The 15,555-nt window shown below is 44.1% G+C and overlaps 1 protein-coding gene across 1 annotated transcript; it reads left to right on the forward strand.

The window, feature by feature from the left end:
• LOC143322570 (transmembrane and coiled-coil domain protein 3-like) lies at positions 1-12,594 on the forward strand. Its single transcript, XM_076733848.1, has 4 exons — positions 1-280; positions 8,674-9,641; positions 9,899-10,034; positions 10,522-12,594. The coding sequence occupies exons 1-4, from the start codon at positions 215-217 to the stop codon at positions 10,825-10,827; spliced, it is 1,476 nt and encodes a 491-aa protein (XP_076589963.1). The 5' UTR covers positions 1-214; the 3' UTR covers positions 10,828-12,594.
• The last annotated feature ends 2,961 nt before the right edge of the window (positions 12,595-15,555 follow it).

Consider the following 15,555-nt stretch of genomic DNA (forward strand, 5'->3'; position numbering starts at 1 on the left):
AGTTTTTGTATGTTGAAGAGGGCAGCCAGTGTGTTTGTGAGTGTGTGTATGTGTGTGTGTGTGAGGGAGAGAGAGAGAGAGAGAGAGAGAGAGAGAGAGAGAGAGAGAGAGACGGGGTTAAACATGGATACGAGATTAGGTGTGAGTTGTAAAGTAGCCCTGGCTTGAAGTGAAGAACCACCGGCTCCTAACCGAGCACACACACGGGATTATTATGCCCAGCGCCACCGTGTCCGTGCGAAGTTTATCAGAAGTAGAGAAATACCTCGGCAGCCCGATGGTGAGTATCCCGTGAGCGTGTTTTTGCAGCATCGCCGCGGCTCAGACGGCAGGTCCCGCACTGTACCAGCGGCGCATTGTTGTCTGCTCATCTCCGCGTCATGTGAAACCAACAGCTGCGCATTTCGTCCCCACAAAGAGCGTTTAACCCTGTGATGCGTTCAGGCTCCGCGAGGCGCAGAGCGAAGAGGCTGGGCGGAGAGGCTGCGGGGCTGCGAAGATGACTTGAAGTGTCTGACACAGTGAACGGAGTCCTGATCGGGACATTGTCGGTTTGCTGAAACTGAAGTTGTTTTCAGTATCCATTAATTTGACGCTCGTTTGATCGATTATTCGAGTCGTTGTTTGGTCTGTTGAGTGTCATAAAATAGTGAAAGCTGCTTCCAGGTTGATGTCCTTCTAAAACTTCCTTGTTTTGCTCAACTGAGTCCACAACTCAACAGTGTCCAGCTCAAGACATGCAGAGCATCCCCATGGGAGAAGTCGGATTGACTGAAATGATTAATCGCTTGTCACAAGTGTTTACTGATGAATTATCTGTCAATTGACTAACTCTTCATTGTATACTTTGAATTGAAACCGGTGGTTTTAAAGATCGCCCAAATAATAATTTATTTATGCTGTAGTTTGAGGCAATGGTGTATTAGTCCTCCTCCAGTCAAATAAGATAGACAAAGTATTTCACTTCCAATACAGCAACAGCATGGCCTCAAATTGAACCACAGAATGGAGTCAGTACAAAAATAAAGTAATATTATTAACAGAAATAGAAAGTCTTGAGGGGTTTATGCAGAGCTTTTGTGTTGAGTTCCATCTCACAGGCGTGTTTCTGTTTTTGTGGCCACTCAATGACTCAATGCCTGACCTAGTTTTTCAAGAGTACAAATTAAATTCTTACCTTAATCCCACTTTAGTTTACATGGCAACATTGTTTTTTCCTTTGCAGTCATTTACCACAGTGGGATCTGTAGTGTTTAAATAACAATGGCAGGATTACTGTCAACTACATCTCATGTCTTTACACAGAAATGTAGTCTGTCAATTTTATTTATACAGCCAAACCGCTAATGTTCCTGAAAGAGCTTTACAATCTGTCTGGAATAAAAAAAACAGCCTCTCAAAAACCCTGAACCTTACACAAACAGGTTTTGGGGAAAACCATTCAAGCATTTGCTAATGTTCATGAACGATGTTCAGAAATATCCCCTAAAGGCTGACGGATCAGCCTGAGTATGCGTTGAAAGCCAGGTGCTCTCAGTCTCAGTGACACCGAGGTGAAGAATGCTCCGTTGAGTGTGCAACCAGAAAGTCGGTCAAGCATCGCGCAGCAGGTTGTTTCTCTTTCCAGCATGTGAGAGCCTTCAGGTCTGCCTCTCTTATCACCTGTAGTCTTCAAAGGTGGAGCATGACATTTTGATGTACCCGCCAACAGGGTGCTAAAGGGAGCTCTGACAGGTCTTCAACCTGTTTAGCTCTTATTTAAACTTCCCCTGCTGCCGCAGATACTGAAGTGTAACACCAACTCATATAAATGAATGAAATCAATAACTTGTTTTCCTCTGGAGTAGAGCTTCAAAGAATTATACGCAAGCGATTTGAGCCAGCTTCTAAAGCGAGCAATTAGACGGCTGTGGCACAACGATCAACACAATATAACAGAACGACACGTCTGAGGATTTGGCTGCTTTATGGCCACTGGACTGCGCAATTATGCTTTTCCTCCTTTTGTTGGCCGCAAATGACATTCCAGTTTTGTTCCTCAAAAAGCCATTGTGCAGCAGATATAGTGGGTTAGAGGCCAAAGATGATGCAACACCTCAGTTTGAGAGGCTCGTCTTTAACCCTCACTGGATGGTGGTTCTGCACGGCTTTGCGTGTCATTTCCCAGTGACGTGTCTGTCCTTGCACGAACCTTGTACTTTACCTGCAGTGGCTCTCTGAGATTCATGTCACCAGACAAAAGCCTGAGCATATTAGCCATCACATTAGTATAATTAGCAAGCCCTTAGTAAACTGTGTTCTGTATTCTGTATGAATCATCAAAAGACAGCTATTATCCCGTTTTTTATTCTTTTTTTTTTTTTAGGTTTGTTATGTTTTTCACGCTGAATGAGCTGCTTGACTCTTCACCTTCTGTGCTACGTCATTAGCTCTATTCAGTCTCTCACTTGGAATCAGTACATTGAATATAGCTGCATATTTATCTTAATTGAATCCCATTCAATACTCTGCCAGTCCATGGGGGCAAGCAGACGCTGGGAGTGTTAATGGGCTATTGATTTAGTCCTGGACCAGCTTGTCTATGAGATAATGGCGAATACGTCTTAAGCCATTCATTCCGCTGACCTCCAGGGGATTAGTCATTCAGGAAACTCAAGACTTCAAACTCTCTAGCTGTTTTTTTCTCCCCTTTTATTCTGATGATTCTGCATACGGTTTGGCTTCTAAATAAAGGTTTTGCAATCAAAGTGTGGCCACATAGGCAGCTGTGGGATGCAGATGAGAGGAGGAGGAGGAGGAGGGGATGTTGGGTCAGCTTTCTGACTACAATCAAAGACGTGCTCCCTGTTGCTCTCACTCTCCCCCCACTCTGGTTTTCTTCCCGTTTCCCTGCGTGAGCTCCGAGTGGGAGAGCGTCTGTATCCATGAGGATCAGCTGGAGGGAATACCAATAAGCACCGCAGGCTTCTTCCCCTCTGTGGGTCTGTTCTCTGCTGAAGGGACGGTTTTGTTCCATCTCAATGAGTGTGCCAGCTCTACTGCCTTGTGTGTGTGTGTGTGTGTGTGTGTGTGTGTGTATTTATTTGGGGTGCACACAGGCAATAACAGAGAAAACGCTAAACAAGTGGCACCCTATGCACCACACACCACAGCTTCATCATTTTGATCCAGTTTCTTCAGGTCACTGCAAACACCTGTGCTTGTACATGTTTGTGTGCCTGCATGACCTGACCCCACACTGTGTACCGATGGTTTCACCAGATTACTGCTGCAATTACAAACATTACTTCCTCATAACGGGTACAATGCCTTCCTGTTTGCAAAAGAAAGCTCCTGTGGTTTTTATAACGTCCCCTCTACCAGGGTGGGACAGCGAGTTTAGCAAGAAACAAGCTCAGTTTCTTTACATTCGGCTAGTCTGAACCAATATTTATTTCACCAGTACTGCTCAGTATTTAGTTCACACCCACTGCATACACGCCTGGATCTAAATTATTTGTGCACCTCAATCCAGTTCAGGACTTTAAATGCTGACTTGCTGCTTTGCTGCTGCTTCTGGGGCAGATGAGAGTCTGTTTTTGCATGTAGAATTGAATCACTAACTAGATCATTGATCCAGGAGAGAGCACTCTGCAGTGCAAGTTAAGCAGCATCTGCAGTTTCTGTCGACTCCCCCGACTTTGCACCCAAAATCTAGGAAAGATTTGGGAGGATTTCTCAGGCAGAGCAGCACACATCTCTCCCTTGTTGGGTTAAGATTGAGGCTAATGCAGCTGGATCTTTATGTTATGCTGTCTAGTGAGGTCAGAGCATAAGTATTAAATGGGTCATGGTGTTGGACAGACGCTGTGTGCTATGTAGGACAGCATGGGGGACAGGGGCCTCATACGGGGCTGAGGTGTGAGCGAGGCACCCTTGAGGCACAAAGGCCTCCTGTAGATCCTGTTGGTGGAGATGATGATGATTGGGATGATGCGTGCTGATGTTTGGGAGCATCCTCCCTTTGTTCTATTCCCGTCCTCTTATCTGTTTCAGTTTCTCTCTCTCTCTTGTGTTTCCCACTTCCTGTCTGGCTCTCCTCCTCTGCTCTACTGACACACTAATATCAGTGTTTGAGTCAAACAGCAGTGGGCGTACGCCTGGCTTGTTATCTTCAAAAACAACATTTTCTCACATTTATGGTGATAAACCATTTTTTAATTTTAAGCATATGACCAGACAGATGGATCTCACATGGTCCAGCTTTTAAATCCCAAAGAATCACAGTCAGAGAGTGGAGGAGTTAATCACATTGCTAAGGACACGCGTGCAGGTCACCTGGTTATAGATGGAGAAGCAGCCTCTTCACAAACTCCACTCTGTGTTGAATCTGTGACCTCTCAATAAAGGACGGTCCACCTAACTGCCAGACTTTACCGCTGCCATCTGCCGCGTCGTAACAGATTTCTCCCCTGTTAGTGGGCTTTCACCTCACCCCCCCTCCCTTGCCATCTCCGGCCCCCACCCCCCCCAAAGACCTTCAGTCCTCGCACTGTTTCACCCTCCCACCTCAGCAACCCCTGGAGAACACATACATAAGTGTTTGGGAGAAACGGAGTGAAAAGTAGGGCAGCTCCTCAGCAGATTTGGGAGGACGTTTTCATCAGCATGAGGCTAATTCATTTCGCAGAGCCACTCATCCAGAGAGACCCTCGGATTGCTCCAGCAGTTAGTCAGCATGGGTACGTCTTGAGTATCAGCCACGGCGGTGGAAACAGGCTTATGAAATTGAAATCTTGCAATTTTCATAGAGTGATTTATCGGGAAATAAATGTTATCCTCGTTTTTTTGGGGTTCTAGTGTGTGTAAAACATCTGGGTCGTGTTATTCGTGTTATGTGAGCTGCTCTCGTGAATCAGGCCCATGATTCATAAGAGCCGAAAGCCACCTTCGTTTTTTATAGGAAAAGATCACTCCCCATTCCAGCTGTGTAATACAATTTTAGCTTGACGTTCACTACTCCAGGTGCATGTGTGTGAATATGGAAGTTGTATTGATACTCTCTTTCCAAAACATCTCCCACTCCTGTAAAGGTTTGCTTTTGCTGCAAGCCTCTGTAGTGATCCTTCAATGGTTGCCAGGTCACAATTTGATCCACTTTATGCCTAGTTTGTATCTCTGATATCAGTGCAGCTTGAAGCAATAAACTTACACTTCTGTGCTCTGTGTTTGGCCCCTAATGCTACAGAAGGGAATATTGCATAACATTTCAGATTAAGGCTGGTGGTGGGAGAGAGCCTGAGGAGCTAGCTTAGTTCCAGTACTGCAGAAATAGCATGCAGTCCAAGCTGTCTGGTCAAACAGGCAGCTCTTTGTGTTAGTTGTTTGAAAACTAAAAAGACTGGGTAATATGAGCAACCTACACACAAGCCTGCCCTACGCTTCCTCTTGAAGGAGGAGGATATTAGGCTCCTCTTCCTTTTGTATGACAAACAGGTTTGACAAAAGGGCACGTGATGTGTGAACCTGATTGTCTTGCAAGATATTGCATGGCAGGAGCAGGATTGTGATTGGGCGCAGGCCTCCTCAGGCTACACGTCAGGCCAGGAATCCATATGCAGTAGCTCGCTCATCAGAGTCCTGGACAGAGCAGAGGTAGGACATGACAAAGTGTGCTTTTTTCTCTGGGAACAAAGAGTTCAGTGTTCAAGAAGGACAGATGCCAGAGAGGGGGAGAGATTGGGATGAGGACAGAGGCTGAAATACCCCAGGCATGCTTGGAGAAAGAAGCATGGCATTCTCTGGTTATGCATTATACATAAATAAGTATATATTATGTATGTACAGTATAATTATAAGCACAGGTTTTATGTCAACTAGAGCTGAGCTCAGTTTCGCTCGTACCAACAGGACTAGTGTCAGCTTCATATATTCACTCAGTGAGCAGAAAACTTAGTTTGCTTACAGCCTGTCAGGAGTTGGAGTTTATATGTGTGTGTGTTTCCCTGTCCTTGGCTGCCCGCTCCATTGCCAGTGTTTTTAAAGAGAGGCTCCATCGTTTCACAAAGCCGGCTCAAATCGTCTTTCACAGCCCTCACGGGGGATAAAGCATCAGGGCAGCACAGAGCCTCTCAGAGGCTGATGTCCACACAGAACTTCATTTCAATCTTTTATCTAATTGATTCATTCAGCTATGCACCATTTGCCAGGCAGCTATCAAAGCAGGCCTGAGCCCAGCCACTGATCTTCACTGTTGTATTAGGAAAAGCACTGAAATGACAGTCAAGTTTGTTGTGTCAACATATATGTGTAACATTTGTAGATATATGTACGGTCAACTCGTTCCTAACTAATGTTACTCACCCACCCATTCTGAGAGTGATGATTGATTAGTTTGCCAAAAAAAAAAAGTTCTTTGGTGTACTTCTGGTGGTAGTGATGCACTGCAAAAAAAAAATCTGTCCTGTAACGCTCAAAAATTTGCGTTCAAGGCTGCACTTCCTTGGTGCCTAAGCAGTATACCTATCAAGTGCAGAGTTGATTGGATGAGGGGTTGTCAAGAAAATCTAAGGTCGGACAGAGACTCCTTCCGTCTTAGTTAGATGTACAAACAAGACTACAGTTTACAGCCGTGCAAGCGGCTTGTTGAAGCAGTAGGCGCTAGTGCTTTGAGGTAAAATGCAAATGTTAGCTCGATAACATGCTGACGTTTAGCAGGTAGGCCTATATTGATTGCTATCTTAGTTTAGCATAAACACAGAGTACATCTGAGGCTGATGTGAGTATTGGTTTTGCTGGTATGTCATCGTACAACAAAGTACTGGACAAATATGAGGTTGTTACAAGAAAAGTCAGGGGATCACCCATTGGATTCATCCTCTGGGTAAAATTAATTCCTATAGTTACAGACAGACAGACAGACAGACAGACAGACAGACAGACAGACGTTGCCACCCTTAGGGCCATGCTGGTAGCATGGGATGAAAACAAGTTTCTGTGTTGCACATTATGGTCTGTGTTCTAGTAATAACTGAACATTTGAGAGATGACACACCAAATTGTTGCTCACCGTGTCGGCCTGGCAAACAAGTTTGACTAGTTCTTTGAATGTGATCTCACAGTGACAACAGCATGTAAATGGGAAAGTACATGTGTAACTGGATTGAGAGAGGAATACTCCTGCTGAATGTCTTTGTTTTAGTTAAAGTATCTGCTATATGTAGCTATATGTTTGTGTGTGTGCACTAGTGCAGGAATAGGCATATTTAATCATCCTATTACTGGTAAACCCTCCCCCGAGTTTCACCTGACAGTCATGTGTTGAGGACTGTCAGTGTGTGGTGATTCTAGATGTGTTAGTTAATTGTAAAGGTGCTTATCTTGCAATATGTAACCACGACGTCATGATGTAGAAATGCTAAGCAGGATTGGGCCTTAAGTCTGCTTGAGTTAGCTGTGATCTGTTTATTTGCTTGAAAGTAGCAGCATTACATTTGTTAAGGATTAGTGCAGCTTTGTACAACCCATAGTGCTTGTTGTACAACACTTTGTATTAGGCGTCATCAGCTTACACCTCCTGCAATTACGCTGGTGTTGTACTGTGATGAACTTGCAAGATGCAGTGGCTTGTTAGGCCACCGCTACATTGCAGTACATTGCACTTGAAGTGACACCTCTGTTTTAAAAATGCTGGTCTGAAACCAGACCACATCGTTTGTTGCTTTCCTTTTTATGGAAGGCGTTCTGGTTTCATGCCATAGTTCAACTCACTTACTTGAACCATACTTATTCTGTTTCAGTTCCTTAAATTTATAGCAGACAACTGAAGAGTTCTGTGCTTGACAGTTTCTGTCCGATGTGTCAATAATCCATTGACTCTAATGTTGAGCCTCTGTCAGGAAAATGCTAATGCACTGTAAAAAATAGGGGACAATGTCTGGAAAAGGGATTTCCTGAGCCTTGTGGCCCTGTGTGACATTATGACTGACCTACATTAGATGTGCACGCTCCACTTCTTTCACACACATTAATAGTTGTTATTTGAATTTTGTTATCTGTGTCATCTGTGTGCTATACTATAAGCAAACAGGATTAAGTTCTGCCTCCGAAAACATAACAGATGTGCCAAATAAGAGCATTACATACACGCACAGATGGTCTCACAGTGGCAAAAGCAGACAGGCTGAGTAGAGCAGAGACAACGGCTGACTATGTAGAATTACTGTATATGAAGAGCAAATTGAAACGTAAAAGCATTACCAGACAGTTTTCAGACACACAAAGCAACAGCAACACCACTAGACACAGCTACAGTGGAGTCCATGGGGCATAACAACCCCGGCACCCCTCCAGCAATTATCCAAAACATTCATTTGAGAGTAAAAATGAAATGTTTGTTCTAAATGTCCATTGCACTTAGCGGTTCAACTTTGCCCAAACATAAACTGTCTGTAGTTGCACATAATAATAATAAGAAAAACCTGTCTGTATGAAGAATCTGGTGATTGAACATATAATACTGTCATAATCATAACCAAGAGGAATGAAAGCCAGAGCTGAAAAAAAAACAAGGTCCAGTTTAAAGTGGAACTTGCTTTACTTATCAGACACATTTCCATCATAAAAGATCATTCCTGCAAAAGCTCCATATCTAACACAGTATCTGTCTCTGATCTTTGTTTCTCCTCCTTGTAGGACAGGAGTTCTCTGAGCATCCCTGCGTCCATGCGTCGGGGTTCTTCAGAGAACAACTTGGATCTGGATCTGAGTGATGGAAGTCCTGGTCCTGCTCTTGGCTTCGAGGTCCAGCGTAGTCGTTCTTGCTTGGACAACCTCCAGCAGAAGATACTGAAAGTCACAGAGCAGCTGAAGATTGAGCAGACGGCGCGGGACGAGAACGTTGCAGAGTACCTGAAACTGGTAAACAATGCGGACAAGCAGCAAGTTGGGCGCATCAAGCAGGTGTTTGAGAAGAAGAACCAGAAGTCAGCTCAAAACATCGCCCAGATGCAAAAGAAGCTGGAGCAGTACCATCGAAAGATGAAGGACAATGAAGTCCACCACAGCCCATCACCTCATCCGCCCACTGTCAAACACAGCACCATACCCAGGGAGTCTCCCAGGCAGCTGCTGAGGGATATGACGGGCAGCGGCCGACACCCGACCATGGACAAGATCAAGACCATCGGACCAGGCGTTTCCCTCTCCCCTCCTTTCTTCTTCAGCAAGCCCCGAGAATTCGCCAACCTTATAAGGAACAAGTTTGGCAGTGCTGACAACATCGCCCACCTCAAGACCTCTCTCGACGCTTCCTCGCCGCTGCCCACTGACAGTGCAGGAAAGGGGCTGAGTAGCAGCACCTCTATGGTGGGCAAGCCCAAGTATCCCAGTGATGATGAGTGCTCCTCAGGGAGTGCTTCCATTTCAGCAGACAGTAATGGGAACCCAGCGGGGGTAGGAGCATCAGCGGGGCAGATGCAGGGTCAGGGTCAGGGCCAGCAGGCCGGCGAAGACGGCCAGAGCAGATTGGCCCTGAGCCTGGAGGAGGTGAGTGAGATCAAAGAAGCCCAGAACCAGCTGGAGGAGGATATGGAGGAGCTGAAGTCTCAGTTTAAGAGAGAGTATGGCATCATTACCCAAACGCTGCAGGAGGAGAGATACAGGTGTGTTCATATTGCTTAATATTTCATTGTAATACAGCAGCAGGTCTAATGTCTAACGTTTATGCTAATGTCCTCATGTTGAGAATTGACATGATTACTATTCACGTAAACATGTAAACAACAACACTATTTAGATAAGTACTAAATGGTACATGCAATTCATCACATTAGCACCCACAGAAGCACTTCATACAATATGTTCAAAGCTGCCTATGAATAATTCTAACATTTCTGCATCCTCCTGCACCGGCTGCCAGGTATGAACGTTTGGAAGACCAACTAAACGACCTGACAGAGCTTCACCAACATGAGATGACTAATCTGAAGCAGGAGCTGGCCAGCATCGAGGAGAGGGTGGCCTACCAGGCTCATGAAAGGGCCAGAGACATACAGGTATATAATACTCAAAAGTGCTATATATATTATGTAGTGATGCTTGACTTGGAAATTGCAGACCATGTGGCATATCTGTGTGGCATCTGGGTCGAGTGTCAGCAGGAAATTTGGTAGGGGTGAACAAACTTAAATGCATTGTTATAGACTGAAATAACATCGCTGAAGCTTTTCTGGTGTCCATTAATAAGGCTGTTAGCTGCTGTCATCAGTCCAAGTGATGAGTCTATAACCATGTAGAGCTGAATGTGTTAGCTGCCTGTGTTCAATGGTTCCCTTCACGAGATAACAAAATCAAAGTCTGTTTTGTCATTTGGCATTTATGACGATACAAATCTCTGTCCTTGTGTCTCTTTGCTGACACATAATTAATCTTTTGGGGGAATTTTGGGTAATTGAGGATTAAAAGGTCAGCAAAATGCCATTCAGCCCCTAGGAAAACATCCAGACCCACGCTGTGTCTCTCCATCATCTTCGTCTCTCTCAGGAGGCTCTGGAGTCGTGTCAGACGCGAGTGTCCAAGCTGGAGCTGCAGCAGCAGCAGCAGCAGCAGACGGTCCAGCTCGAGAGCCGCGACGCCCGGGTCCTGCTCGGGAAGAGCATCAACATCATGCTGGCCATCATCACCGTCATCCTGGTGTGTGTCTCCACTGCTGCCAAGTTTGCCGCTCCGCTGATGAGGAGCCGGCACCACGTGGTCGCCACCTTCCTGGGAGTTTGTTTTTTGACCATATTCTGGAAGAACTGGGAGCGTTTACAGTACGCCATAGACAGGTTGCTGGTGCCTGCCTGATAAGGAGAATGCACACTTTAAACAACACCGCAGCAGCCTGGACGCTGTCAGTTGTCACGGTAGGACTGTCTAAGAGGATTGGTTGTACAATCGTCAGAAGACATGCATTCAGTTTTTTAAAGTCAGACTGAAATTAAATGTTTGTGATTTTTTTTCTTGTCTAGAACTTGAATGTGTGTTACTAACAATTTTCATTTAACCTTTAAAATAATATTTATATAACAGTACATTTTGGGACTTCCCCCTGTGGATTGCTATGAAATCATCACAAGACGTAAAAAGGCAGTTCAAGGGTTAAGAAGGGTGAAGAGAAGTGCATTATCACTACAGTGCAGCAGCATGGCACTCACTCTTTCCCACAGTTTTCAGGGAAATGATTGGTAGATTAGGTCAAATTTCGCAAACGATTCTTCTTCTTTGACGTTTTGTTTCAGCTCGACGTTAACATCTCTCAAACTGTTGCAAGCGTGCACATGCAAACAAAACCAAAACCTCAAACTTGGTCATTCTTTGGCCACATCTGTGAAATGCTAAAGGTGGCTGATGGGCGGGTTTTGTTACCTCTGCACAGAGACAGCGTGGCTGTTTTCCTCTATTTTTAGTCTACATGCTAAGCTAAGCTAACTGGCTACGGGTTGTAGCCTTACATTCATTTAGCATACAGACATGAGAGTGGTATCAATCTTCTAATCTAACTCTCAAAAAAATAAGCATATTTCCCCAAATGCTGAACTATATCTTTTAATGAAGAATCTCCAGACTGACTACAGCACACAGGCAATGGTCATCCTGTTTTTTTTTTTTTCTTCTTTTTTTAATGTGTGTTTACTTTCTCTATTCCTTATTGCCTTGTCTTCTGTGTGTGGTCACTCATCTCTTAAATTCTGTTTACTACTCCCGATGTTTAAAGTGCAATACATTTGATTTCTACGAGCACTGTTTTTAAAATGTTTCTTTTCTGACTTACATCAGTGTTTTACAGGGTGTTGGCGCCAGGGGGTTGGGGTTGGGTGAGGAAGTGTCATTAATGTTGGCATGAGAGATCCATAACCACTGAAGCCACTGCTGGGCTCTGATAAGACCAGCTGTCTCCTCTCTCAAGGGCCAAAAATCAATCCCACTGCATTACCCCGCTGATAGCGCGGTAATATCAACACACACCAGCTCTCCAGTGCAAGCACACATGCGCACGCACCCGAGCAACACGAAAACAGGCTTGGCACTCTTTATGTCTTATAGATCTGATGTTTGTCTTTTACTAATGATGTGATTGAGAAGTGTTGGGTTATACTGTGATGCAAGCCTTTTTCAGAGGAAAAATGCAAATCCCTTTCTTTAAAGAAGCAACAAACAGCCTTCAGCGCTCCAGTGATGACAGAGGAGCACATTACAGACTAAGTGATGAACTAGGAGCCTTTTTTTTTTCTTCTTCTTTGGACTGACTCATGTATTATTTCATGTTTATCTTATGAAAATTGCCTATGAGGATGTCACATGAAGCTACGGACCACTTTTTAATGTTTGTCTGCCACAGTAACATGTTTATGTTGATGTTTGCTGTCGTTTGTTGTTCTACTGACTGTATCGTATGGTTTTGTTCTCGGTTTGACATGTTTGAGGACGTTTTACCTGCAGAACTACAGATCTGGTTTACATTCTCTTTTCATCTCTGGTGCACTATGTGATCAATCAGTTGTATTTTCATGCATTACGTGCCTTTGTCTGACAATTTCTGTTAAATTAAACAAGACTTTTTAATCAATTTCACATTGATGTTCAGAATTGGACTTGTTTGATGTTCGTCGTGTGTGTTGTCATGGGATTGGATTTTTCTTACTGTTTATAGATCTCAGCAGTGTAGACAACAGTCAGGAAATCACAGACTACTTCACCATTTGTGTAAAAAAGGAAACTGAGATGCAAGTTTGCTCACTCGCTGAAACTTCCTGAAAGTGACCTATTTAGATTAACAGAGGCTATTGAGTTCTCTCCTCATTAATCAAACTTGTGATTATCTTTAAACTCCTTTGGGACATTTGCACCGGATTAATCGACCTTTAGAAAAATTTCATAAGCGTACTTTTTCTAATAAATTACACCACAAATATTTCCTGTCCCCTTACTGCTAAATACTCTCCTTCACCACCACTGGGGGGTGTAGGTGCTGCACTGTTGACACAACAGAGATCAAGGCAACATACTGGAAGGCTGCAGCATCTTACACAGCCTTCATAATACAAACCAGATTTTAGACTCGATTTATGTGGAGATGATTCATTTCCATTCTGTCTTAATCAATACCACAACTGCACACAAAGACTCCAATGTCACAGAAGACAGAGACAGCCCATCAGCAGTAATATCATGAGCAGTGTGGAAGAGTAGCGCCCCCTGCTGTTGTCATAAATAACACCTGAAACGACATTTGAACACTTTTCTGCACATTTTCCCCCATTGCAGCATATTTCTGTATATTTCCATTAACTTCAAATCTAGGTCACACTGTAATCCATACTGTGAAGAGCAATGCTGTCTGTAGACCGTGACGGCTGTGGTTTCCATCAGGGAGGACTTTGCTACCCAGGATGCTGATGATGAGGGAGAGATGGATCTATGATCCCTCAGCCAAGCTGGTACATGCAGTAACACTTAATGATAAAGGCACCAATCATATACTTAAGCAATGCTTAACTAATGCGTGACTCATGGTAATTTAATGCATGACAAAGTCACTATGACTTTAGGTGATTAGTTCACATTTAATTATAGAACGTTAATTCACAGTTACTTTATACATTAATTGATATGGGACCAAATCTGCTGGATTCCAGTTACATAAAACTTAATTTCAGACAGATGTATTTGTTCAGTGCCTGCTCTCATAGGAATATGAAGCTTGATGCAAACATTTACATAATAAACATACATGTAAAAACGTAAATATAGTTGTATAAGTAAGCTTTTATGTAACTGAAATCCAGCTAACTTGATCACACATCAATTAATGTATGAACTGTGAACAAGCTGATCTAATAAGTGTGAACTAATCCAAGTCATAGTGACTAGTTTTGTTAATGGTGAGCAATAAGAATTCACATCAAGTCAAGCAATACTTAAGTGTATGATTTATACCCTTATTATAAAGTCTTACAGCAGTAGTTCCAACAACATCACACAGCCACAATAATAAAAAAAGACGTATCATATAACATCATATGCATGTTAAATATCAAATGATCACGTGCAACATGTCATATGCAACGATACAACAGCATCAGCATAACTGCTGCATGTCACTGCCAGGGAGCAGTAGATGGAGACACAGGGACAGACACAAACACACACTTGCACAAAATGAAGCTTATGCACGGTTAAACTCAGCCGCACTGCAATATGGGTCACCTGGCACAGCGGTGTGCATGGTTTAGTCTGCGTGACTAGTGGCTGCCTGCATGCAAAGCGGAAGCACAGACACTCGGTGAGATATGGGAACAGGAATGGGGATGATAGGCAGATAGCTTAACTGGGTGATCTCTGGCACTCACACCGTGTTCCTGTACTTTATGACAGCATCAGTTTCAGGGTGGAATGGTGAATTGTGCGCACCTGTGTCTGTGTGTGAGTGTGTATGTATGCGTGTAGGAGGACTAGCTGTGTTTCATGCATTTGTGGAGCAACTAAGGCCTTTGGAGGGAGAAGAACAGTCAGATTGGTGTGACGCAGAGATCCTGACTAACTCACACATGCACACAGCCACCCACACACATACAGGGGCTTAAAAATGGGGATTATGAGCTATATTTGTAGGTGTGAATGGAGGGCAATATTTTCTTTCCCGATCTCTCTCCTCTGTGTTATGCGATCTAAAAAGTGAGCTCTTTCTTTTGATGTGTGCTCAGATCCTGTGCGTTTTCCATTGCGCTCTCCCTTGTGGCTCCTGGAGCTCGTCGGCCTATTCACTGGGCTCCATAATGAGCTGCTAATTATCCCAGGACCTCGTCGAGTCTCTCTGGGCCTGCAGCGAAGCCTCCTCCTCACATAGGTTGGCATGGTGACCGTAGGGGAAGGGACCTGCATGGAGGAGGCCACCAAAAGGACCGCCGCAGCTTCACTCCTGCTCTCGCCTACTGAGGGGGAGTGAGAGGGACACGTTTTTTTCTTCCACTCCCAGGAAGACAAAGGAGAGAGTGGGAAGTGTGTGGATGGAATTAGCTTTAAGCATGGCTTGTTTTCATTTTGTGAATTTTTGTTGTCTCTGTGTTTTTTGTTTTTTTTTTAATCAATGCACGTGTGTGTTTGGGTGTTTTTTTTGTGTGCATGAACTCATATTATGGGAAAGTTCTGACCTCATTGGCAACTTCCACACTGATTTAACTCCTCTGGCAGCACTCGCCCCTTCCCATTTCCTGTTTATGGTGTCATGGAAGCAGGCCATGTTCCCCTTCCACTGCACTATAACGTAAAAAAATGTATCCTGCATGTAGCGAGGAGCCACAGTCTCATACCTCAGCAGGCACGGGGTCTGCAGCTCTGACGCTGCAGTGTCTGTGACCAGAATTAGAACTTCCAATGACGACGACGACGACGTGGCCGCTTGAAAATTCCAGATTTATGGACACATTTATCACCGAGGTCTTCATATAAATCACCTCTTAAAATCCCCTAATTCAAAGGCACCTCCAATTTCCTTTAGTTGCTAGGCAACCGGAGTGCGCCACAGTGATGCTT

Source organism: Chaetodon auriga, chromosome 6 (assembly GCF_051107435.1).
Source record: "Chaetodon auriga isolate fChaAug3 chromosome 6, fChaAug3.hap1, whole genome shotgun sequence".
Taxonomy (NCBI): Eukaryota; Metazoa; Chordata; class Actinopteri; order Chaetodontiformes; family Chaetodontidae; genus Chaetodon; species Chaetodon auriga.

Coding starts and splice junctions, on each gene's coding strand:
- LOC143322570 (XM_076733848.1), top strand. CDS start 215: ATGCCCAGCGCCACCGTGTCCGTGCGAAGTTTATCAGAAGTAGAGAAA. Junction 9,642..9,898: donor CTGCAGGAGGAGAGATACAG/GTGTGTTCATAT, acceptor ACCGGCTGCCAG/GTATGAACGTTTGGAAGACC. Junction 10,035..10,521: donor AAAGGGCCAGAGACATACAG/GTATATAATACT, acceptor CGTCTCTCTCAG/GAGGCTCTGGAGTCGTGTCA.